The sequence below is a fragment of the Siphateles boraxobius genome, unplaced genomic scaffold, assembly GCF_051911475.1.
Source record: "Siphateles boraxobius isolate OS27281-9 unplaced genomic scaffold, OSU_SipBor_1 66, whole genome shotgun sequence".
NCBI lineage: Eukaryota > Metazoa > Chordata > Actinopteri > Cypriniformes > Leuciscidae > Siphateles > Siphateles boraxobius.
Window position 1 is genome coordinate 16,098,201 of NW_027509193.1, and position 24,723 is coordinate 16,122,923.

Here is a 24,723-nt window from a genome sequence, read left to right on the forward strand (position 1 = left end):
AAATTTTCATGTATGAATCCCATGATCCACCCTGTTCCTTATTTGCATAGCTGTCGAGTGCCTCTAAACATGCTTTATCAACACAGTGATCTCTCTGAGCCTTTATGCAGTGTTTCTCAAGAGAGAAGGCTAACGTGATTGCATCATATCTGGATTATAATTAAATAATTTATAGAAAAAATATTTGCATAATTTATAAATATGTAAGTATATCTAATTATGCTGAATCATGAGTGAGTGAGGTTATCTGTGTAGTATTTAACAGCAATAAATTACAACCATTCACAGACATTTATTTATTTTATTTTGATCGTGCTCCATTAAAAAACATAAAAATCAAAGAGCATTAAATGTATCCACCTGCAGTGAAGGAGCCTGAGGGTTAAGATCAGTGTGTCCTAATCCATTTAGAGCAAATCCAAATCTCCTTTCCTTAATCTTCTCAAATCAATAGGTGCCAAAATACATCTGTCTAGCTTCAAATGCTAGAGCATTCGGTAACTGTCGACTTACATTTTTTACCCTATTTAAATATCTTATATGAGTATAAGGGTCAATGACATGACATGCAAATTTTTGTGCCCAAATTGATTATTTATTTTTAAAATCATTAGATAAACTCATGACATCACTTTATCCTATTTAGTTTGAATTAATTTTTTGTACATTTAAATAATACATATTATTTTATTTTTTGTTATCTTAAACCCCCAAATGTCAGGTGACTGTCCGAACAAATTAACAGACTAATAAAACTATTTAAAATGGTGTCTTAATAATTAAAAAATAAATACTATTGCATCATTTTAGGTTTGAAACGTTTCATATAAACACATTTTATAAATCTCAATAGTTTTAAAGCTGTTGAGATAATTGAAAAACTTTTGTCCAGCAATTTATATATTCTCAAATGTCAAGGTGGCACAGCTGCAAACATGGCTCTTTTATTACGAATTCACAAGGTAAATAACAGTAAGCATGATAATGCATCATCCAGAGGAGCCCAACTGATCCTTGTGGCAGAGTGAAAAGGTTTGTAGATCTCTCTCAAATACTGGTAAAAAAACTGCACTTTCCATGTCATAGTACAACTATACTATATACAATACAACTACATTTAGTTGTACTGCCTGACATAAAAACAGTAAAAAAAATTTAATTTAAACCCTTTGCAATGTTATTTCACAACTGAAACTTGTTTAAACATTGTTCATGACTCAAAAATAAGCATTACGTCAGTTTTTTATGCTTTATTTGTAAATGCCCATAAACTTTATTAGCTTATTTTAACTTTCTGTTGGTATTTAGTATTGTAAGGCGGGTGACAGCAATTCTGGGCTACCCCACGAGAAAACAAAAAGCTCTCATGAGAATTAACATTTGAACTCTCTCTTGCATATTCAACAGCAACATCCGAGACAGCCCACAATGCAGCTCACACCTCACTTTTACAGTCTCATCATCTGCCCCTGCTCCCCCTCTTCTCCTCCTTACTTAAAGGTGCAATGTGTAAAAATTTTGAGTATCTATTAACAGAAATGCAATATGACATCCATAACTATCTGTTCAGTGGTGTATAAAGAACTTACTTAATAAACCGTAATGTTTTTATTACCTTAGAATGAGGCATTTATATCTACATAACCGCGGGAATGAATTCTATTCAGGTCGACACTAATTCTATGAAGGTCGACATATTGTGACGTCATGTTTCTACCGTAGCCTACAGCGAACAAACAGCGCAACAGAGCGCGTTTCGTCACAACCTTGAAAGAGAGGCCGCAGAAAGCTAGAAGATAGCCATAAACACCGTGAGTAGTGACTTTTCCCTTGTCAGTGGTGTAAAATATGTAGTTGGATTGTTTCATGTAACTTAATTTTTCTCCCTCGCTGTGTTATGGCTTTGCTATGTGGGGATAAATGTGCTGGTTACGTTCGTGCAGGGGCGCAGATGGCACTAGGGACGGGGGGGACATGACCCCCCCAGATTCATAGTGACCCGATCCGTCCCCCGCCCTCACTATCCCTACGAAAGGCGACAGAAATCGGTAGAACAGAGGATTAACCAGTGTTTTCGCCAAGTACATTAGCCAAAGTAGTGTCCCGGCCCGCCGCTGCTTCAGAATCGGGTCGGGACAGACGCGGACTCACACACAATAATAATCTACACCGGTCACCATTACTTTGTTTGTACCCACGTTCTCACAACACGCTGTTCTGTTGTCAATAAACACACGATGCCATCATGCCACCGACGTTTACACTCTCTTCTGGGTGTGTGCTACGACTCCTGAGTGACGTCGCCGGGGTCCTATGAGGAGCTGGTAGCTGCCTCAATCGTGCCTGTAGGGGCGGGCCGGTAACCATAGTGATCATATACAATCTATGACTGAGCTGAGTCGGTGATTTTCTGAACTGAAAAAAATCGACTGTATAAATGCCACATAAAGGCAATGAAGAGACAAAAAACAATCACCTCATTTTTTCAAAAACAAACAATGTAAGTATCCTATGCCTGTTGACTTTCCCAGATGTGGCAGATTAGATTTGTTAAGGGGAATAGCTAGTCTGACAATAATGGCAAGAAGGCTTGTGCACTTAGTAAACACAGCAAAATGTGGAGACCATAACTATGCATTTAGGTGAGTGGACAGAGACAAATAATGAATGAACACAAAAAGAATGGTTGGATAAATCAAACAATTTATCGTCGTCAGGAAATAATGTTTTATCATTTAACCCATTGTACTGTATAAATTGACTGAGGTATGTTCACTGTCGTGTAAGCCACTATAAAAAGAATCATAATAAGTAAATTTGTGTGGTGCAAGGTTTATGCAAACAACAAATAAAGGCCTACATAAACTTTTGACATCCTCTTATAGCAGGAAATCATGTTTTTTCTATTGTATGGACTGGAGCAACGGAGGATATAGATTCTTAAATTATGGGCTATGAAAAACATTTCTTAATTTGTCATACATCATTTGGAAGATATTTCTAATCTATAAATTGCAACAAACTTGTAATTAACACTTAAATTTAAAATTGAGTTATTCTTAGACATTTTTGAAATAGCAGTTTTAGCCATTAATTCTCAGGAATATGTTGTATTTCACATTGTTGTGAAATTCTATAGAGGTATAGAGGGTTAACTGAAATTATAAGATTTAAAATGTTGTCCTCCTGGCCTGCAGGCGATTTCTGATGACAGTAAGGCAGGCCCTAGTCCAGAGGTCTTCAATCCTGCTCCTGGAGGGCCACAGTTTAGTTCCAACCTGCTTCAGCACACCTGCCTTTGTATATTCAAGCGATCCTGAAGAGCTTGATGAGCTGTGTGTTTCAGGTGTGTTTGATTAGGGTTGGAACTAAACTCTGCAGGACAGTGGCCCTCCAGGAGCAGGATTGAAGACCTCTGCCCTAGTCAGGCAAGTGAGGATCTGCAGGAGGGCAGCCACAAAACATACTTTGCTGAAGACATGAAGTTTTGGTGGGTGATTGGCATACTAGTCAAATAATAGTATGATCATGCATTGCTAGTGGTGATCAGGTAGGCCTTTGTTTACCTTTGTTCATTGTTGTTTATCCATGATTTCAAATAAGAATCCCCCAATGGCTTTTTAGTGCAAATCATTAGCCCAAATTACGCAAAGTAACTGCTTGAGCACTAGTTAAAGCCCAAATTACGCAAAATAACGAATTTAGTTTAAATCATTTGCTGACAGCTTGGTCCCCCCCCCAGTTAAAAAATCCTATCTGCGCCACTGCGTTCGTGAGACAGCTGATTAGTACTCTTGTCATTGACCGTAAAACAGTTACAGGAATCACCAACCCGTCGATCTTGGAAGCATTTTAAGTAGATCGAGTTTCCAAAATCTGAGAAAAAAAGCCTATTGTGTGTAGTAAATGGTGTCTAGGGGATGCGGAGGGGCGCGCGCTGTTACAATAACGTTATTTTTGCCGCGCGCACCTTTGGGCTCATGCGGACGCGTCCAGTATAAACAAGGTTTAACGCTTTAACCAGCTCAGCCACAGTAACAGCTCATATTAGCCAGCTAAACTTTTACTACCCTGTTAGAAAAAATATATAGTTGCATAGTTTCATGTGGTTCTTCTCCCTCGCTGTATTATGGGTTTGCTATGTGGGGAGAAATGTGCTGGTTACGTTCGTGAGACAATCAACTAATTACTATTATTATATTTAGGGTGACCAGACGTCCCGTTTTTCCCGGGACAGCCCCGTATTTCCACTCTAATTTTAGTGTCCCGACTTATTCTGAAAAAATCATGTTTTGTCCCTTATTTCATCGTTAATATATATATATATATATTTATATATATTTTTTTTTATATATAATAGGTTTCGTTTCCGAGAGGCGAATATATATGTTACGTTCAAACCGTGTAGCGCGCGCATGACAGAGAGGGAGAGACCTTGTGTGTGTGTGCTAGTGTGCCTAATGAAGCGCATGTAAGACGCATTAATAGAGGGAATGCATTAACGTCACTTTCCCGCCGGAACACGCCCCCTCAGCCGGACTGAGTGGCAGAAGAGCTGCTGCGTGACTGGATTTAATAGGGGAAACTGCGAAAACGCAAGTAAAACAAACGATTATCAGTTTAAACTAAAGATTGGACTCAATATAGTGTTCCTTACAACTTACTAAAGATCCAGTGATCCATGGATATTAACATGCAGCCAGGAATCGTGTTTCCTGACATTTATATGTGCCTGATTTCGACACCCTGCAGGGAAATACATACAGCAAATTTGCCTGTGAATGCTTTATATAAATACAAAATAGGCAGGTCTAAATCCAGGTGATCACTTATCAATGTTATATATATCGTCATATCGTCTAGAGACTTAAAACTTGTGTAGTATTTTGCCAGTGTATATTTAAAAATGTCAAATTATACAGAATATACAGTGGTAAATATTTGATTGATGAGTTGTCACTGCAATATATAACAATACAATATATAGAGAATGATTTTACCACTAAATTCAGCATATTGACACAAAAAGGATAACTGCAAATCCACCTTTCGCTGCCTGCTAGATGTCGCTAAAAGTCACACACTGCACCTTTAAAGCTCACTAAAAATCTATACAAAGTTAAGAGTGTACAAAAAGTAACTATACATGTTGGTATCATTTAAAGTGTTTCAGTGTACCAGGTAATGGTCTCATTCTCCCAGCCACAATGAAAAGCTGAAAGAAGTTACAAAATATGAGAAATGTGGTGTGCCCTTTAAAAGTGTGCCCTCCCCCAGATCTTCCATTCAAACTACCTCCTGTATGTAAATCAGTATTCTTCTACAGGTACCAAGAACCCATTCAATTACAAATTCTGATCCCACAGTTGTGAACCCCTCAATAGGGGACCAAAATCTAATTATAATGACAGACACCACCATTTGGCAAGCATATTGAATTATCTGGGTTTATAAGGAAAACGGGCAAAAGGTAGGTAGACTTCCCACACGATCGCTGTGTGTAGTTTTTCGTTGCCAGGTAAATATTTCTTTAGTTCCTCAATTTCCGAATTGTTCTTGTTATATTTGATTGACCAATGATTTTATATGAATTGGATTTTTTAATGATTGTTCTATTACCAGGTCAATAAATTGTAAACATTTGATTTTATTCTGACTGACTCTAAAATTGTTTTCCCAAGCAGATTAAACAGATTCATATGTTCATTGAAGTCTGCTTCAATACTGACGACTAATGTTTGACATCAATTTAAGTGTACTTGTTTTGAAAAGACAAGTTATTTCCGTTTAGGGCAGCAAAAATGATGCTTGACCAACCTAAATCTGGGTGCGTCTGTTTTACCTCTGTTTTAATTTAATGTTAGGCTACTTAGATAAGTGTACGTGGGAAACCAAGGCATGGCCAATCAAAAGCTATTATAAAAGAAGAAAAGTTGGTTAACTTATATCTGTAGTAGTGGCCTTACCTCTGCTTTAAAGTATACGTTACTTTAAATTCAAAAGTATGCAAATTCATGGGGGATATAAAAGTATCTTTGATTGTGTAAACTCGAATGTGGCCGATCTCAGGTATGTATATAGCAATTACCTCTGTTTGATGATCAAAACTGACGAGATTGTGATCATGAGACCCATGTTAAAAACAGAACCTCTGTTTGATGATCAAAACTGACGAGATTGTGATCATGAGACCCACGTTAAAAACAGAACCTCTGAGCGTTTCCTAATCTGAACGGGGTTAAATACATAAAGAGTTAAAAAGAATAATCAAACATTCACTCATTTTTATTGATGCTCAGATATCATTAAAACATTTTTCATTTATGGAGTCAGATGAAATAATGAGGTACATATACATTTTCTCATATAATTTAATAATGTTGTGTTGCGTAAAAGGAAATACAGTAATGCGCAAAGACCCGTATTATTGGAAAACCTCCATTTGACCGATAAATGGGCTTACAGTATAGATGATGAATGATTTCTGTCGGTAATTTTCTTGTGCAATCGGATGATGCTTGCAACCCAAATACCCAGGAAACAAAAACATTACTAACGTTTGATTAAGTTATGAAAACATTATTTCTGAATATTCTTAGATTATTTGTTTTTTTCTTTGTTATGCGAAGGTTAAGAGAACATTCCATTTTTCTCATTTTACAAACATTTCTGGAATGTTACTTTTAAATGTTCTCTGAACATTCTGCAAAAAATGTTAGAAAACTGTCCATCTAAAACGTTTCAGAACGTTGCTTCAGAGGGTTGCTAATATTTTGAGAACATAATTGAGGACCTAAACATAAACTGGTAAGACTTTTCTTAAAAGGACAATGTGTAGTTTTTTATGTATTTAATATCTGACTTATCCTCATAAACAAAGAATTTATTATCTTTATATACAGGTGAGTGGGTAGGTCCACGGAGGCTTCCATGTTCCGCCATCTTGAAAAACTATAATAGCAGAGACGGTCAAAAAGTACCAGGCCAACGCGTTTCCACAACACGTTTTCGTTCAGAGCCAGCGTCATGTAAGTGAAAGCAGCGGAAACGGAGGAGCAGAGCAGTGAGAGGCGCTTGTCACTTTCCCGGCAAGTCAGTCAGTAATTCATACTGTAACATTCGTTTGTTCGTTGTGTCAAGTTGCATGTTTGTTTGAAGGAAAACTCGACGAAGTGCTATAAGAAGACATCCTGTCATAACTTTTTGCTACATAACAGCTACCGTAGATGCAACACGCATTTGAAAAAACAAGGCGCTGGAGAGCACAATTCTTTTGAATGCAAAATACAATTTCACCGCTAGATGGGAGAAATTTCTACACAATGTACCTTTAAAAGTTAGACTGACAACATTTCTTTTAAGACCAATAATCACTTTTTAATCAGTTGCATACAAATGTAGATTGGCATAATTTGATACTAAAAAGTAAGACTGAATGCCCCTTGACTAACTGCTGGTGGGTCACACTGTCTTAATGTCTATGTTTATTAAACTGGTAACTTTGAATAAACATTCTATTAACGATACTGTAAGAAAGTTTTTTCATAACATTGAAAGAACCTATTAGGGTATAGTCTAGTATTAGCGAACCATCTATCCTAAATTTTTTAAAAAAATGTTGATAGATCAGTAGTAGCCTAAATTACAAGAATGTGTTATATTACACTCAGTATTGGGTGTATTTAATTACTAAGTAATCGAATTACTGTAATTTGATTACTTTTCCCTTGAAAAAGTAAAATATGGGATTTCTCTTAATTTTTCTGTCATTTAATTACAGTTAGCAAATTCTGATCTAATTGCATTAAATACTGTATAGATGGACTATACAACAATTCTATGAAAAACAATAGTGGATTTAACATGAAATTTTTATGTTAAAATGTATGTATGTTAAAAGGACCATTCCAGGAAATTGGATTAGACAGATTGTGCGTGAGGTTGAGAGATACCGACTAGAGATAGTCGGGATCACCTCCACGCACACCTTGGGCTATGGAACCACACTCCTTGAGAGAGGATGGACTCTTTACCACTCTGGAGTTGCCCACGGTGAGAGGCGGCGGGCTGGTGTGGGTCTGCTTAAAGCCCCCCAGCTCAGCTGCCATGTGTTGGAGTTCACTCCGGTGAACGAGAGGGTCGCTTCCCTGCGCCTCCGGGTCGGGGATAGGTCTCACACTGTTGTGTGCGCCTACGGGCCAAACGGCAGTGCAGAGTACCCGGCCCTCTTGGCGTCTCTGGGAGGGGTACTGGAAAGTGCTCCGACTGGGGACTCCTTCGTTCTACTGGGGGACTTCAACGCCCACGTGGGCAGCGACAGTGAGACCTGGAGGGGCGTGATTGGGAGGAACTGCCCCCCTGATCTGAACCCGAGTGGTTGTCTGTTATTGGACTTCTGTGAGGGTCTGTTGGGAACATTTGGCTGAGTCCCCTTTCAGAGAGATCTTCAACTCCCACCTCCGGCAGAGCTTCGTCCAGATCCCGAGGGAGTCTGGAGATACTGAGTCCGAGTGGCCCATGTTCTCCACCTGACTGCTGTGGCCTTAAGGTCTCCGGTGCCTGTTGAGGCGGCAATCCCCGAACCCGGTGGTGGACACCGGAAGTAAGGGATGCCATAAAGCTGAAGAAGGAGTCCTATCGGGCCTGGCTGGCTTGTGGGACTCCTGAGGCAGCTGATGGGTACCAGCGGGCTAAGTAGACTGCAGCCCGGGTGGTTTTGGAGGCAAAAAATCGGGCTTGGGAGGAGTTCAGTGAGGCCATGGAGAAGGACTACCAGCTGGCCTCGAAGAGATTCTGGCAAACCATTCGGCGCCTCAGGAGGGGGAAGCAGTGCCCTACCAACACTGTTTACAGTGGAGATGGGCAGCTGTTGACCTCAACTCTGGATGTCGTCGGACGGTGGAAGGAATACTTTGAGGATCTCCTCAATCCCTTCCGACACGTCTTCCATTGAGGAAGCAGAGGCTGAGGGCTCAGAGCTGGACTCGTCCATCACCCAAGCTGAAGTCACCGAGGTGGTCAAGAAACTCCTCGGTGGCAAGGCACCGGGGGTGGATGAGAAGCGCCCTGAGTACCTCAAGTCTCTGGATGTTGTGGGGCTGTCTTGGCTGATACGCCTCTGCAGCATTGCGTGGCGGTCGGGGACAGTACCTTTGGCCTGGCAGACCGAGGTCGTGGTCCTTATTAAGAAGGGGGATCGGAGGGTGTGTTCCTACTACGGGGGGTTTACACTTCTCAGTCTCCCCGGGAAAGTCTAGACCAGGGTACTGGAGAGGAGAATACGGCCGATACTAGAACCTCTGATTCAGGAGGAACAGTGCGGTTTTCGTTCCGGTCGTGGAACACTGGACCACCTCTATACCCTCTCCAGGGTCCTGGAGATTTCATGGGAGTTTGCCCAACCAATCCACATGTGCTTTGTGGATTTGGAGAAGGCATTTGACTGTGTCCCTCGCAGCGTCCTGTGGAGGGTGCTCAGGGAGTATGGGGTCCGTGGCGCTTTGCTAAGGGCTGTCCAGTCCCTGTCCCGGAGCAGGAGCTTGGTTCGCTTTGCCGGCAGTAAGTCAGATTTGTTCCCGGTGCATGTTAGACTCCGGCAGGGCTGCCATTTGTCGCCGGTTCTGTTCATAATTTTTATGGACAGAATTTCTAGGCGCAGCCAGGGGCCGGAGGGTGTCAGCTTTGGGGTCAGCACAATTTCATCCCTGCTCTTTGCGGATGATGTTGTCATGCTGGCCCCATCAGACCAGGACCTTCAGCATGCACTGGAACGGTTTGAAGTCGAGTGTGAAGCGGCCGGGATGAGAATCAGCACCTCCAAATCCGAGGCCATGGTTCTCAGTCGGTAAAGGGTGGCTTGCCCAGTTCAGGTTGGTGGAGAGTTCCTGCCTCAAGTGGAGGAGTTCAAGTATCTTGGGGTCTTGTTCACGAGTGAGGGAAGGATGGAACGGGAGATTGACAGACGGATCGGTGCAGCTTCTGCAATAATGCAGTCGATATACCGGTCTGCCGTGGTGAAGAAAGAGCTGAGTCGCAAGGCGAAGCTCTCGATTGACAGATCACTCAACGTTCCTACTCTCACCCATGGTCATGAGCTGTGGGTCATGACCGAAAGGACAAGATCCCGGATACAGGCGGCCGAAATGAGCTTCCTCCGCAGGGTGGCGATCCCTTAGAGATGAGGTGAGAAGCTCGGTCACTCGGGAGGAGCTCAGGAGGACAGCTGAGGTGGCTCGGGCATCTGTTCCGGATGTCTCCTGGACGCCTTTCTGGGAAGGTGCTCCAGGTGCGTCCCACCGGGTGGAGGCCCGGGGAAGACCTAGGACACGCTATAGGGACTATGTCTCCCGGCTGGCCTGGCAACGCCTCGGGATCCCGCTGGAAGAGCTGGAGGAAGTGTCTAGGGAGAGGGAAGTCTGGGCATCTCTGCTTAGACTGCTGCCCCCGCAACCCGGCCCCGGATAAGCGGAAGAAGATGGATGGATGGATGGATGGATGGTTGAGGTTTGATATAGGATTTAGAAAGTAATAAGAAATCCAATACTTTTTAGAGTGAATAATTAGTGCAATGATTTAATTACACTGTTAAAGATGTAATTAGTCGCTAGTAATTAATTCCTGTTTTAGAGTAACTAACCCTACACTATACCTTTCGATATACAAACGGCCACCGAGAGGGTGTTACTTTGGTTACCTCCTCATACATTTAGTGCAAATGATCTAACATTCATGGTTACTAAAACATTTGAAAATGCTGTTAAACGTAAACCTGATTATATGGGGTAAAACATAGTTTTATGATTTTAACCTTTTGTTTTTCTTCCTTTTGTGAAAATTGCTAACGACCTTGTCAGTCGTTGAGTTGTAACAGATATGAAATGTAATTTAGTACTGATTATTTTTTACCCTTTTAATCCTTATGAAGAAGTCATTTAGAATAATGAGAAAGGAGAATATACATAAATGAATAGAAGAAAGCAATTTGATAGCAGAGGATTTATTGTGAACTACTAATCATTAACAAGGTCAATGGGAGTCATACGATTCTTGCAGCAACGATTTCCATGCTTAATTTCCACATTTCTTGTTCATGTTTCAAATACTTGAGGAAAAAAACAGACCATCTACATCAAATTTTTATTAGAACATAATTAAGAACACCGATAAGGGTTTGTGTTTTAAATTAAGCCAAACATGAAAACTAAATTTGCTAACAACAATGGTCTAAAACACTGATACCATACGACAGATGAAGTGATGTGAACGGCCAATAACTTATAAGGCCTTTCCTCTCAGAGGGCACCTACTGAAAAAAAATTACAAAATATAGAACTAGCACAAATAAAAACAGGTGGTGCCACAGAGCGTACTACTGTATTGTATTTTGGTTATGTGCAGTATAAAATCAACAGATTGGAAAGAAATTTCACATGTTTTTGACTGTCACCTTTCTATCATGCAAAACATCATAAACCTATTTCCTTCTGCATCTGAATAGCCACTATTAAATTAATCATGCATTCATAGGCAGGTGGGTTGTCATCTATAACTCAGCTGTTTGCAACAGAGTATAAAAAAAATTGTGGTGTCCATTTGCAGCACCCCTCATTTGGGATCCAGAGGTGGAGCTAGTCTGCTAAACAAGTCCAGGTGACACATGTTCCTGTAGTCCGTCTCAAATAATACCATACTGGGCGAGCTTGTGCAACTCCAGATGGCTAAACGCTTCCCATGGACACACCACAGTGATGTCTTTGCATGAAAGAAATTGGCAGATGAAGCTCAGTGATGAGCCAGACAGTGAGCAAAATCAGTTTGCAAGAGTAATGGGTTTAGCATAACACAACACAGTAATTTGAACACCACAAAAGCAACGACCCAAATGCTGTACTCACCAGTGCCAAGACCCTCCATTCCTGGGATCTCATCACCAAATCTAATGAAAGGAGAGAAGAAATGAATCCCAAAGTTAAGTATATTTCCTTATACAATGTTGAAAACAAAGATTCCAAAAGGAAGTTTTCACAGAACCATTTAGTTTTAAAAGAACCACAAATTTTTCTTAGTGTGAAGAACATTTTTAAAATACAAAGATTTTACACTGTTAAGAACCTTTTGTGGAATGAAAATTTTCTGTGGATGTCAAAGGTTCTTCACGGGAGACATGGATGCCCATTAGGAACCTTTATTTTTAAGACAGATTAAGTAGATTTCAATGTTGTGGCAGCAATCTGATCCAGGTTAACTCGGGCAAAGGGCCAGGATTACTCCACGGATTCTGAAAACACAAACTAACCTTCATTAAGAAATCTTTCTGAATGGTCTACTCGCATACTTAAGTTCACCTGGAGAGTTTGTCATGGGTTAGAGGGAACATATTTTTCATTCATGGCATATGCAGAGGATATGAATGAAAACTAAATCTTTAGGCATGTGCACACACAAGCATTCAAGCTGTCAACAACTTTGATATGACATGTTTCAAAGAATCTTTTAAAGATCTTTGCAAAGTGAGTTGCATATAGCAATTTTACTCAAAAATCTAAAATAATTGCAAATATCTCTTTTGTCAAAGAACGTCAGCATTGACTTTCCTTCGGGAAATAACAAAGTTGAGAATAAACAAACAATGACTTTATGTTAAAGTATTATAAATAGAAGAATGAGAATAATTTCTCAAAATTTAAATAATAGAAATTATGAAGTTTAATTTACTGTAAAATGTGTTTTTTATCAAATAGTTGTTCTATCTATTTATCTATATCCATCCATCCATCCATCGATAGATATTTATCAATACCATAACTTATAATAATTAATTTTGAAATGGTTATTGTTGCCCTACAGTATTCAACACTACATTAAAGTGAGAAAGACAACAGTATTATCTATACTTCATATGCACAGGGTTGCTGACGTTAAGTGTGGCATAAGCTGTGTTAAAAGACTAATGTACTTCAGGTTAAGTCCCTGACATTGTAAATGATGTTGAGCAGTGAGCACTATTAAGAAGATCATGTCACACAGAGACAGATAGATGTCAAATGTAGAACTAGTATTTGACAGTCATGTGGCTGAGAGCTTTAATACAAATGAGAAAGAACACCTGCTTCTTTCAGAGAAGAGGAGTTCAGGCCAACAGGTAAAATATCATCTCATGCAGCCTTTTCCAATTACATATGAACTGATGCAACTACAAAAAAGGGCAGACTTTTAAAGACAGCTTAAGGAAAAAGAGACCTCAAAGTCCTCCATTTCCAGTTCACAGCGTGATCTGGGTCTCCTTGAAAGTTATCTTCACTCTGAATTACCCACCATTCCCTGCAGGTATAGCTCCTAAAGCGTAGTTCAAAAAACAGTCAGTAGCCATACACTTTTATAAATACACATAAACAACGTTTAAAAAATATGAAATAATACAAACAGATATTAAACTCTAATCCAACAGGGGAAATGTAATTCAACATTTAAACAGAAGAGGGTGGTAAGAATCTTAATAAAAGATGATGCAATGAACTTGTCTAATAAAGAACAGTGGTTTGTCAGGGGCCTCAGCAATCTCACAAGGAGCCCAAAGCTTAGTATTAAATCTATCTTAATTAAAATGCTGCTATAAAAAACTTTTTTTTTTTTTAAAGGTCTATGCAAACTGAAGTCATAATCACAGCTGAGATCTCATTCAGACCATTTAATTCACACCACTGCAAAGTTGGTTTGTGCAGAAAAGATTTGAATATTGTATAGGACAATGAGGGAAACCAAAAGACTGAGAGCTGGTATTCTTTTCTAGAGGACAAAAACAGGTATGACTGATTGATAAACTCCATTAATTCCTTCTCTAGGCTACTGGAAAGCAAATCCAGCAATACCAGGATCTGTATATCAATTCATGCAAAGACTACAAGCTTAAAAGTCATTAAAAAACAAACAAACGTTGAATGCTACTACAAAGTATATGACCAAATCTTGACAAAGTCTAATGCAATAACTGACCAATTTTAACTGTCCAGATTTATTGTGTTATGCTAAATGATATATGCAAAATGTATATAGCCTATTGGTTAGGCTACTTCTCTTTTTTAATGTTTATATTTATTATGCACTGGCTGAAGATGCACTGCAATTTCATTGTATGATGTGCAATGACAATAAAGATTCTTAATAGCCTATCTTACACATTACAGGGCACAACAAATGCATAGGCTATGTAGGCCTATTATACTGTATGTTAATCATCATTTAATAATCGCATAACTTTACATTTAACATTCAGCATTTGTAGATATATTAGCCATATATTAAGACATGTATTTATTTTGTATTAAATTATATTCTATTCAAAGCAAATTGCATTCTAAAATTGTATTAAAGTCACAGTTAACGTTGTGACATTTTGAAGCAGGTTAGAGAAAAAGCACAGCTGTTTGCCGCAGGTATTGTTTTACAGAAACGTCGAAAATCCTGTCGAGGAATTTACAGACATGTTGAGACAAAGATGTCATATAGCCTAGCCTATTTTAGCAGATGAATTTTAGTAGGAGGCATCTTTAACTCAGATTGTGGCGCATATATTCCTGCAGAGACGCTGCACACTGGAATGTGCAGATTGACACTGCTCTGTCTTTCTTCATTTTAAGAAGAGTTCCTGTCATTATCTTGCTACTAATACGGAACATATAGTTGTACATCGGAATTTTAAAGAAAAGTTTGATAAATCTGTTTGATTACACAATATCAGATTCACAAAGCTAACGTTGCAGTAGGCTAGTTTGCTTTGCAGCACGTGCAACAACAGATTTGTCTTGTGATACTTTTTCGACATTTTACATTCTTTTGCCATTTTTATCAATGTGATATTCTTTTGCAAGTAGCTAAAAACATAAATAGCGATATTTACAAAACCGTAAAACAATTTTAAGTACTGGGCTGGTGTTTCTCTTAAAAGCTGTGTGTTAGTGTGAAACGTAGAGTTGTGATTGGCAAACTCTATTTCCTGGTACGCACATGATCTGAGAACACTCTTGAACATCCGCATCTACAGTTCTGCAAGACGAGACAAGGCGGTAAGACACGTTTACTTTATTACTTTACCATCTAACTTTGTTTTCACTGTTAGAACCGTTTTGTTTCGCTGTAGAATTGATACAAAGTTACATGCAAACAAAATTCATACAGATATTTTAAAGCTGGCCGCTAAAATTGAACTAAAAATCGTTTTCTTTTTTTCTTTGGAAGTAATGATTATATAGGTGATCTTTGTGATTTTCATTTTCTGAGTGACATTCTGAAATGGGAACACTGTCTTGAACTGTAGGAGGTTTGGAGTAACTTGCAGATTTAAACTTTATTCTAAAGATTTCAATTCACACAGTTCAAATTTATATGATTTAACTTCACTTTGACAGGAATGTGTGCTGCTGAATGGTATTAATTTCGGGCCACGATGATACTTTTGTGCTTTAATAATCTCACTTATGCCATAGTATTAGCCCCTGCCCCCATCCTCTAACTTTCTATGTACTTTTTTGGTAAAGCCGTATGTAACCACATCCTCTTTTAACGTAAGATCAAACTGAGATCCTGTTCTGACCGGCTCCTGTGTCCTCTATACACCACAGACACCTTACTGCGATCCTTTATCACTTTATGAATATTAAAAATTAGCAGAATGAGCAAATCATCAGATTTTTAAATGTTATGTGAGAGATGATGTACAGTACAGATAGTCTGTTATTATAAACAAAAAGATTCCAGTTGTATCACCCTAAACGGTGTTTAATGAATTATGACTAGAGACAGTCAAATATCCTTCTATTTATGCCATTAACACAATGGCCAATCAGAGGTTTTTAAGAGATGCGCTCAACAGTGACTTGGTACCGAAGTCGGTACTTTTGACAACACTAGATCTAAGTCAAGTCAAGTCACCTTAATTTAAATAGCGCTTTTAACAATATGGACTGTTTCAAAGCAGCTTTAGAGGCGATAATAGGAAATTAAAGTAACAGAGATTGTTTTGGCTTTACAGCAGCTCTAGAATAAAGTTATTTTTCAGCTAAAGTTAGTTTTGATTGATTCACTTCCATTGCAAAGATTATTAGTTATTAACTTAGGGGCCGCTTACACGAGACCGCTCTAACAGAAAACCCTAACACACTGCGAATCAAATCTGTGTATTAAAAAAGTTTTTTAAATTACCATATCACCAAGTATGTCAATATTTCACCTATTTTATTTCATTTAAATTGTTATAAATATCTCTTTTTGCCATTTGAGTTTAAGACCATGGTTAATTTTACTTGTGCATGAATGAGAAAGCTGAATTAAAGTGCTGGTGAATTTTCTCTGTTTTCAAAAAAAACACATCTTTTACACATTCTCGCATAGCAAGTGCTATATATGATGGTGTTTTTGAGTGTCTTTATAGCCAAACTGGTTTGCTTTCATCAGCACGAGGTGGTGTATTGCTATTTTATTGCAGCCTCTAGAGAATTCAGATGCGATTTGCTTTTTATTTTTTGAATGCTCATTTTGCATTGACATGGTTTAAGGGGCTGTAAAATGATTGGAAAATTCTTGCTATGCCTTTTAGCCTAATATTGATGAGTGTAGTAGATGACATATGTCAAGGTGCATCACTGAGCTGATAAATAGCCCATAAAAGCTAGCTTTGGAAATGATTTTCGAAGATACATTTTTTTCGTTTTATCTGAACAGCTAGCCTAACTCTGTTTTTTCCACACAAATAAACAAGTGTAGCCACTGGAGAAGCAGCCAAAAATATCACAATGCCTGACAGATCTGTAAAGAGGAAGCTGTGTATATTAACTGGCAGACCTCGACAAACAAGATCTCCTGTCTTTCGATCAAGACAACCCTTTCACTTCCTTCTTGAGGTGTTGTTCAGGCCTAGGCTTCCGCAGAACTTCCTGAGCTAGTGGAACAGATCTGAATTGCAAGTGAATGAGATTCAGAACAAGCCTCAATGAGGAACCATTCAGAAGTGTTTAAATTAATTAATTTAACTTTGTTGAGCAAAGTAGATCCAATTTGTGAGCACATTTAGACAATAGATAACAAGCTCCATTTTAAAAGAATGCCAGTGATGTACACCAACTGGTTGAAATTAGAAGCTTTTTGTTACTTCCTGTTTGTGCAACAGTTTCCAGTCATGCAGATCATATTTTTTTGTCAAAAGTGTGCATGCATGAATTTATCTTTAGTCTTTTATGATTTTTTTATTTTCTTTTTCTTTTTAAAGCAGCCCCCTCAAGAGTTTTCTTGACAGAAGTAGCCATTGTAAAAATCACAGGCTGCCAGGAACCAGTAGTCTTGTGCTTTCAGCTTAGGATAGTTTGATTGATCTGTTATGTAATTTGTCAAATTCCTTTTCATACCTGCTTGATTTTAACAACTGTCAGTCAGTCTGAACTCGAATCCCAGATTGGGCTAGCTGACACAATGTAAAGCCTACTTTGTCGGATAGAATAACCACAAATGAGATCTCTTTAATTTCTAAATTCTTTCTTAATTTAGCTCATCTTCAAACTCTGGGGTCGAGACTCAATGCCAAGAAAAGTGTTCTTTCTCAATTGTGGCAATTCGGGGTTGGCAGTTGCTTGAATGCTGCCAAATAGGCGTTTTTACGTTTCGCTTTGAAATCAAATCTTCCGCTATCATCTTGTCAGTTAGCTCACCTCACTTTTCTTGTGAGACAGCTTGCCTCACTCTTGTCACGTGATATATAAAATCTGTCTCCTGCTGCTGATCTGTGCTGTGACTTGCGTTTGAATTGAGCAGACACTATCATATTTTAAATGTAGTGTCTGTTCTCTAACTGAACTCAAATCATTTTATTACTATAAAAAATCAAAACGACAGTGGGGGGGCGGTGGCGCCGTGGGCAAGGGTTGTAATCGGTGTGAGGCTGAACATGTGTAACACCGACTATTGCAGCAAGCCTATTGGATGGTTGTGGTGACCATTTGTCCCACCCTCGCACCAGTAAACACGTAATCAGAGAAGAGGTGTCATGCAATAAGGAGGAGTAGTTTTTGATTTGATTATGAGGACAATTTAAAAAAATGTCCATGGATAAATATAATTTATAATAAATACTGTAATATTCCATAAAAAAAAGAATAATCAATTTTGAATTCATGTTGAAGTTCCCCCTTGCTTCTTTTCTCCTGAGATAAAAACCCCTGTAATCTCACATGTGTTTCTGCAAGTTTGGAGTCAAATATTCTGCTTAGATTTGCCAAACAACATTTTCAATCAAGAGTCAGAGATTTTAATATGAAAGCAAACATTTCTCATCAAATTCTTCTAATTATAAGGGTGGTATTAGTGAATAAAGTTAAAATTCATGATTTTTTTAAAATAACTTTAATTAGTTGAATGTTGTAGTTAGTTACCAGATGTTTATGTTATATTTTTTCATTTGCACGGGCACTTCAGTCTCACGCCCCCTTCATCTGCTCCATTTACATGTCAATCTGCACGTCTAATTTTCTTTTGGCTCTGCACACGAGAATGAATAATTAACTTCCTATGATTATGATACTTGTAAGTACACAAATGTCGCCTTTGTGCTAAGTAAACCTAATTTATAAAATGGATAGACTCTAAAGTCTGATTGGATTGGATGAGCCACATTCATAGCCGTTTTGCATGACCATCGTGACTTATTGCTTCATTATACTAAAAATAAATACTACATCAGATGCGATCCAATGTATCTTTACCTAGTTTACACATCAGATCATGTGCTGTATGTGCCATAGCTTTGCACAAGACATGCGATGAGATGCCGTAGTTGGTCGGCGCACGTAAACCAATGCCCTTACAAGTCTCGTGAAAAAGGCTTTGGCATTGCAGCACCCCTTAGCAAGATGCTACCAATGACAGAGCATCAAGGCCGTGTGAAATGCAGAGGCACGCCCAGTGTAACCTCCGACAGGTTCCTCTGACAGGACCATGACCCCTGAAAGAGATGACAGAACGACGTGCTGGAGTACTACAAACTGATAGAAATTCATCGTTGACCAGAGGGGAAAAAACAGTCTGCCCAGCATGTTGCCCCTGAAGAGAGAGAGAGAGAGAGAGAGAGAGAGAGAGAGAGAGAGAGAGAGAGAGTAAGAAACAAAGAGAGAGGGGAGATAAATGTGGAAACAATATGATAGTTGATATAAAATGGGGGATGGTAAGAATAATAATTGTCTCTAGAGAGCAGAAATGTGAAGACAGATAAATAGAACAGCGAATAAAGAGAACGGAGGGGAAAGGATACTGTGTGTGTGTGTGTGTGTGTGTGTGTGTGTGTGTGTGTGAGAGAGAGAGAGAGAGAGAGAGAGAGAGAGAGAGAGAGAGAGAGAGAGAGAGAGAGAGAGAGATGAGATCATCGCAGTCTCCTGTCTAATGAGTGATGGGGTTGGAAGGCGTGCTGAACTGAGGCGGAGGGTTTGCTTCTCATGCCGGTGGAATCAATAGCGTCTGCAGACCGGAATAACGTTCCCACATTACCGCCTCATTGCCAACACTTCAGCCACAGCCGGTGTTCCAGCACGGATTACACACATTTCATCTGTGCATTCGTTCATTCCCTTACTTTCTTTCTCTGTCTCCTACATACTGTCTCTCTCTTTCTCTATCTCTCTCTCTCTCTCTCTCTCTCTCCCTCTCTCTCTCTCTCTCTCTAGCCAACCCACACCCAGTGATTCTGTATCTTGGGGGTTTTTTTGTGGCGGTTGAAGGGATGCTGCTGTGAATTCTTTTTGGTTTAAATGTGTTTTTTGACACACATTTTCTGTATTACGGGAAGTGTGCTTTCTTGATTTTTATTTTTTTTGATTTTTTGGGGGGAAACGAGCTTACTCACAATGTTGGGCTTGGATGTTTGTGAATTTGGTGGACAGTTCCTTGAACTGCTCTGGTTAACAGTTTGCTACAGAGGTGAGGATGCATTTATGTTGTCTATTGTGAGATAAAAATGTTGAAAAGTTGAATAGAATGTACTAAAATTTACTTGAATGTATGCAGCTTAAATGCTCTTCAAACTCCACAGAAAGACCTCAGATGATCTGCCAATCTAATAGACCAGCCCTAAACCTTCAGCTGAAGTAGTTTAAAGCTTATTGTGAATGGCATTTATAAGTTGCAATGTATCCTAAAACCTATTTACATTTCAAACAGATTTTTTTAAAAGTCATACTGAATGGCCATTTTGTGTGACGACTTCCTTTGTGGAAATAGTCATTTTTATAGTTGGCATGTGATGCAGTTAAAACAAGTGAAGGTGGATTGATCAATATGTATTGATCGATCATTGTTGCTATCACAACATTGCTTTGTGTGTGTAATCATCATGTTGCTTGTAATTACATGACACAGATGTTGTTGATTCAGGGCTTCACTCTGCAGAGCTTCTGCTTACTGACACCAATCCAGTGTTCCTCACTCCCACTTTACCTCTTTATCTGTCTACCACTCTCTTAGTGTCTCCATTCACTTTGAAATCTTGGAAGTAATGATGTTTGACAAATGAACACCTGCTGCCTTTGTGTAAAGTGGAGAGTAAATGTACATATATGTGTGTGTGGGATGGTTTACATTGACATTATTTCAAATTCCTATACAGTATGTGGCTTCTCCATTAGCATTCCTATTAATCTCAATGGCAGTTGCTCAGATGACGCAGAGCCCCCTGGAACTATGTGATTTTGCTCACTTGTGTTCAGTTTTGCAGGTGTTTTGAGGCAGATATCTGACTAATCACTCTAGAGACAGGAAAAAAAAGTACCCCAAAAACAAATCTGCCACTGGTAAAACCTGTAATATAATATAATTAAATATCTAAAAAAATTGCAATCGTATGCATATGGTGTAGTTACCACATGTACCAACAGGGGCGAATGAAGCCATCCTAACCAGCTAATCCCAACCTGATCTCACGAGAAAGTGTTTTACTAAATTGGAATTGCGCACAAATTTGTATGATTTGAAAAGGAAGCATGAACCTGCACCCCTAACCCTAGCCCTCAGTAGGGCATTAGTAGGTTGTATGAAAACGTACAAATGAATGATTCCAGTTTAGCAAAATCTAAAATAATTACGAATTTTCACAATACTGTTGGATAAACCTTGAACCCTTTTATCTGACTCAAATCCGTTTAATTTTTTTGTAGTCTGAATGTCAAAATAGCACATGAAATCATATTAAATCCATAAGTGCAGATCCATAAATTTGATCAAAATCCGATATTTTGGAATGTTCCCCTTAGCCTGTATTGATACACCAGACTTTGGATCTGTCCCAAATGGCACACTTCATATGCACTTACGGTCTTGTAGACTTACAATGGCCGCTGTGTGCACGTAATCATGAAGTTCATGAGACTGTAGGGTATCCCATTTGTCATTTTAAGTTTCAGAGGGGTGCTAATGGTGATTTGCGGGTGAGATGCGCACTTTTGCCTGAAGCGAGATCCACACCAGACTTCTACCCTACAGTCAAAACGGCATTCCATCACGAAGGTGCGAATTCGTAGGAAGATCGTGAGTGTTTAGGGTGCCATTTAGGGCCGGGCATTTGACGGCACTGATTTGTGTGCAGTGTGAACAAAGCCAGAGTAGTTTGAGGCAGAGTGATTCCAGTGGAATCAATGGTGTTTAGAGAAGCCCCCCAAAAGCGGGCTCCAAGGGACGCACCGGTGCATGGGTTTCTCAGCTCTCTCTCTGCCGGATTGCAGGTGCAGACACGCTAAGACCCCATGTGGCCCAGCAGAGCTGCTTCACGACTCAAGCCTCAGCTGCTGCTGCGTTGTGATGGATGGCTGCACGTCAGAGACCTGACACATGTATAAAGGAGTAAATCAATTAGATTGCATGTAGGAGAAACAGAGATTTCAAAAGCTGATGTGTTTGTTGCTAATGTTTTTAAATTTATACTTATTTTTTTAAGTTTTTGACTATATTTAGATCTAGGTTTTCATTTACAGTCGTATAGTATTGTATAAGTGTATCTCTAGTGTATCTTTTAGAGTATTTAATCTGTGTGTTCAGCCATATTGTAGATTAAAATATATGTATTCTTGCTGCATTTTGTCTGTATATTACAGCCAAAACCTTCTGCGATAGTGTCAAATGACTTGCAGCGTTCTGTCTCTAAAACTGTTGAATTGTGCAGATTTCCGGCCTGCTGTGGTTTGTGTTTGTCACAAAGGATCAGAGTTTACTGATATAAATCACTCTCAACTCTGCTCTCAGTTTGATTAGCAGAGACTTTGACGTTGTTAAAGTAGTTTAGAAAGTGCAGGATGTGAGGGTTGCAGAACAGTTAAATTAAAAGTGTTAATTTACAGGGAGTATTAAGTCACAGCAGCTGCTGAATTGCCTTTCATTTTAGCGCAAACTGATCTCATAAGTGCAGGCAAGATATTCAGATTTTTATTTTTTTTACTGTAAAATTCCATACTTTGAAACATAAATGAACAGCAGAGCCACTAGCTGTGTTTCCATCCAAAGCTACGAATTTAACTTTTGCTCAAAATTGTAAAATCACATAAAACATTTGCAAATAAAGCAGTATTTCCATCCCATGTGTTCAAGACAAGTGTGCCGCACAAGCCCTGAAAAGTGAAGCCAAAGCGTCTCGATCACCCCCCGGTGACCGGTCCTAGTATAGCTCATAAACCCCGCCTCCCCATGTTATTCAACGGGACGGGACGTGAGGCCAAATAAACAATTAAATTACACTTCACATATCTTTTTTCCAAAGATAGTTTCTGTCATTTACTGTAGTTTTTATCATTGAAAAAATATAATTTTCATTGATTTCGTGGCTTTACTTCCTGCTCACTACTGCGCAGGTCTGGTCCCGAAATCACAACTGCGTAGACTCAAGTCCCAAGCAAGGGGGTAATCCATCAGCCGGAAACTGAAGCCTCGCTGGAGACTCCCATTCATTTTGGTGTCACTTTGACAGCGAATAACTTTACATCAGGCGTCCAAAGACTTTGTTTGTCCATTATTTATTTCTAAAGAAACACGACAATGTATAAAAGGCTCCATTACTTTGTATCTTACGTTATGGCCCCGTAGAAGCCGTTTTTGTTAAAAACAGGCTAAAGATTGCGTCATAACCATGCGACTTTATGTCGCACAATAGAGACATTACCACATAGACAGGAGGAGAAGCTCGCATGCAATCTTTTACTGTCTGCGAGGCAATAGGGGGGACATAGAGGCATAAAGTCAAGGGAGAAGCCCATAGATAGAGAGTCCATAAAAACAACAGTACAAAATATTTCTACAACATTTTTGAGGAAATGGGTGATTCAGATTTGTCTTGGCACAGCTACTAGAAGATGCACAACTGTCAGACTGTCGTCACGCTCAGTTTGAGCCTGTGCAGTCGCTCAGCCATCAGACAGGAAGTGCAATAATCGGGCTTCAGTCTTCTCCGTTGAAATCAATGGGGTCGCTGTGTCCATTTCTTTTACTGTCTATGGTCCCAAGATGTCAGCACCATATCGGGACAATGGCAGCTTCACTTCTCACCAATGGAAGAGAGCGAAGGGGCGTCGTCCATCTTTTTTTACAGTCTATGGTTCAAGAGAACAAAACCGTCACTTTATGGGAAATTGGCACAAAATATCTAATAAAAATGGATCTTTCTGTAATCGGGGAAGGAACTATGTTTTTTTCCCCCCTACATCGTAAATGTATTGCATTTCAGAGCGCACAGACGAAATGCAAAAAAACGCTTTCATGTTATCTTGCGTTCGGATGCCTGGTGTTTGAGAACGCAATGGTGTGAGACACTTCTGGTTGGTCCTTATACCAAATCATTTTGATGACAGACTTAAGCCTAGTCATTTTAGAATGATAAAACCAACATTTGAGATGCTGGGCAATGAAATTGTTCCGCTGGTTAGTCCAGTTATCCAATCACTTCCACTGTTGAGTTTTTTGTTGCGCATCGAGGGATTTAATTGGTAAATGTGTTCCCATCATAGTTTATGCGCGTGTCTTCTTATAGGATAAAAAATGTATCCCCCTTAATTGAGCGCGTAAGGTTTTTATGCACATTTTTAGAATTTATGCACATCGTTGCGTTTCCATCCAGCGTATTATTTTTTTTATGTGATATCCATAAATGCTCATAAAAATAGGTGGATGGAGACATAACTAGTGTTCTTATGGTTATTTTCTGCCATTTTTAGGGGCCGTTTTCACAACACCTTTATCAACCAAAAATGGAAAATGTGTTTTGGACGTTTATTTATACATGAAAACGCGATTCGAAGTTCTAGTTTTGAAAATGATACATTGCATGAAAATTACACATCGTCTCTGTGTAAAATGACAAATGTCAAAAAACGGTGACATCATGCACATGCGTATTACGTCTTCAGTCAATAGGCGCGTAGTAACATCGGCAACTAGTGGCCTGGCAGCATAATACAGCATTTGTAGTCATTTTCGTGGATCCGTGTGAACAGAGAGCGTTTTAACAAGGTTGTCGTCTGTACACGAAAAACGCAAAGGAAAAACTTTTCCATTTTTAGTACATGGTTGTCGCATAAAATTACTCTTTGACCCTCAGGGTTTCATCGCCCTTTGCAAGGTTTTTTAATCATTTTTTAGAAGAGTGAGGTTTGAATGGATTTTAGAAACCCTTGTGGGCCTTCCATTCATCTGCTGAAGGTCCATTGAATATTT

The 24,723-nt window shown here is 39.2% G+C and overlaps 1 protein-coding gene across 2 annotated transcripts in view; it reads left to right on the plus strand.

Annotated features, from left to right (window-relative positions):
- The first annotated feature begins 14,503 nt into the window (after positions 1 to 14,503).
- arhgdig (Rho GDP dissociation inhibitor (GDI) gamma) overlaps positions 14,504 to 24,723 on the plus strand; it is a 29,330-nt gene continuing 19,110 nt past the window's right edge. The window contains exon 1 of one of the 2 annotated variants that reach the window (XM_077212625.1): positions 14,504 to 15,062. Coding sequence is in view for 1 of the 2 variants with exons in the window: in XM_077212626.1 (XP_077068741.1) it covers positions 19,881 to 19,953 (73 nt within the window). In the remaining variant the exon portion in view is untranslated. Of the gene's footprint in view, positions 15,063 to 19,865; positions 19,954 to 24,723 lie in introns of those variants that run through there. The other variant, XM_077212626.1, reaches the window with a different exon arrangement.